General features: G+C 41.5%; 1 protein-coding gene across 3 annotated transcripts in view; it reads right to left on the bottom strand.

Moving 5' to 3' along the window:
* Nucleotides 1–2,388, bottom strand: part of mmadhcb (metabolism of cobalamin associated Db) — a 12,756-nt gene that overhangs the window by 1,214 nt on the left and 9,154 nt on the right. For all 3 annotated transcript variants that reach the window (XM_014029974.1, XM_014029972.1, XM_014029973.1), the window contains 2 exons: nucleotides 1,052–1,182; nucleotides 610–696 (listed from right to left, as the gene is read on the bottom strand). In XM_014029974.1, coding sequence (XP_013885428.1) covers nucleotides 610–696; nucleotides 1,052–1,182 — 218 coding nt within the window. The remainder of the gene's footprint in view (nucleotides 1–609; nucleotides 697–1,051; nucleotides 1,183–2,388) is intronic.

Here is a 2,388-nt window from a genome sequence, read left to right as displayed (position 1 = left end):
GTCTCAGGTCTGTCTCAGGTCTGTCTCTGGTCTGTCTCAGGTCTGTTTCATGTCTGTCTCAGATCTGTCTCTGGTCTGTTTCATGTCTCTCTCAGGTCTGTCTCAGGTCTGTTTCAGGTCTGTCTCTGGTCTGTCTCTGGTCTGTTTCATGTCTGTCTCATGTCTGTCTCAGGTCTGTCTCAGGTCTGTCTCTGGTCTGTCTCAGGTCTGTCTCTGGTCTGTCTCAGGTCTGTCTCAGGTCTGTCTCTGGTCTGTCTCAGGTCTGTCTCAGGTCTGTCTCTGGTCTGTCTCAAGTCTGTTTCATGTCTGTCTCAGGTCTGCCTCAGATCTGTCTCTGGTCTGTCTCAGGTCTGTCTCTGGTCTGTCTCAGGTCTGTCTCAGGTCTGTCTCTGGTCTGTCTCAAGTCTGTTTCATGTCTGTCTCAGGTCTGCCTCAGATCTGTCTCAGGTCTGTCTCAGGTCTGTCTCAGGTCTGTCTCAGATCTGTCTCTGGTCTATCTCAGATCTGTCTCTGGTCTATCTCAGATCTGTCTCTGGTCTATCTCAGGTCTGTCTCAGGTCCTAACAGGAGCAGAGTTAGTAGTTAGTAACACATGAATCAGAATCTTACAGCCAGTCCAGAAGACGGGTCGATGAAATCTGCCCAGAACCCTTGTTTCTGAAGAGACAAACAGATCTCCTGAGCTCCAGCTACAAACTGCAACAAAGAGCAAAAACAGGAGTGAGATGGACCATTTGTACTTTAAACATTAAAACAATGTTTATTCAAACAGTGTACAAAAGACGGTTATTTACAAGTTTCCACTAATTACAGGATTTTCATTTGGATAGTCTTCTATTCACCTGCATATAGAAATAGAAAGAATAGAATCGAAGAATAGAAACAGCCTTTATTGTCCATCGTGGGGACAGTTCTAACTATTGTCAGACTCAAAACCCAATGTGTTTGACTGCAGTCATGCAGGTTAAAGACGTTACCAAATACTGGAACTAGAACCAGACAATGGTCTGATTAATCTGGTTCTGTGTCTTTCTATCCAGGAAGATCTAACCTTGTCCAGCATCTGGTCCCTCTCCTGTTCCACAACAGGAGACCACGAGGACATGTCATTCTGGGTCTTCTGTGTCACAGTGACGACCATCATGTCAGAGGACGGAGCCTCAGGAAACATGGAGCAGAAATCTGTCAGAGAGACACCACATGGCTGCAGCTGTGGACCGCTTCAAACATTCAACCACAAACTTCTGGTTTCATTCTGATTTACTCTCAACTCTTTGATGTCAACAACAGTCAACACTAGACCATCTAAATATCAACATTTATCAATAATTTTAAAAACAATATTTTATAGATTTTCTTTCTTTTAATATTGATACTGCCTCCAACCCTTAGGAGGCAGTACAACCATGTGTGCCACCATTATTCTGGAAGCACTTTTGTCCTTACAAGCCGACATTTGGACACATTTTGGTTTATTTCATGGTATTTTGCAGGTTTTGTTGAGTCAGCGGCTTTGAGCAAATATAAAATAATGTGTATCTATATTGAAATTTAAATCAAATCACCAGGTCCTAGGTCAGGAGTTACCAAACTGTCCAACAGCATTAGCTTCTGGCAGGGGACACCAATAAAAATATCGGATATCGATATTGACTGAAATTCTCACATCGGTGCATCTTTAAGATATAAATATACATAACTATTTAAATATTTTTAAAAACAGGACTTACTTTATGATAATATTTAAATGATTTATTAAAATACTTTTTTTTATTTTTCGCATTTATTTCCTTATTTTCTCTCCAGCATTGTAAAGTCCTTTCTATCGCCCCCTGGTGGTCTCATGATGAAAACCCTGTCCCTGGTGACACCTGTAGGACGGTGAGCAACACTTCACAGAGAACAACTGACCTGAATGCGGAGCTAAATACCACCTGGAGTGTGTACTTTTACTGTGTGTGTACTGAATGTACACAAGCAGGAAAGTGTTGTACATAAACAAACAGGGAAGAAAGACCACCGGACTTCACCTGGGGTCCTCAGGTTCTTTAGCTGCAGTGTCAAAGGTCACGATGGACCACCTGGTAGTTCAAGAACAGATTACAGTCTGAGGTGTAGTTTACTCAGATTTTACCTACATTCAGTATTTTCACTATGAAAGTTCATAACTCAGAGCCAATGGTTGTCAAACTGTGGGGCGTGGCCCCCAGAGGGGTACAGGGTCATTACAAGGGGACATGTGTTTATGGTGCCATTTGTAAAGTTACACAGTCAAAAATTACCACCAATATTTTTGTTTTATTTAGCCTTTTATAAGAAAAAAAGAACAGATTTATTTTTCAAAGTCAGTTTTTCACCATATGATTCATACGTTTATAAATGTCATAG

The sequence above is a fragment of the Austrofundulus limnaeus genome, unplaced genomic scaffold (assembly GCF_001266775.1).
Source record: "Austrofundulus limnaeus strain Quisiro unplaced genomic scaffold, Austrofundulus_limnaeus-1.0 Scaffold981, whole genome shotgun sequence".
In the NCBI taxonomy this organism is placed as follows: Eukaryota; Metazoa; Chordata; class Actinopteri; order Cyprinodontiformes; family Rivulidae; genus Austrofundulus; species Austrofundulus limnaeus.
Note: the sequence above shows the minus strand (reverse complement) of the source record. Positions and strands in the feature narration are given on the sequence as shown.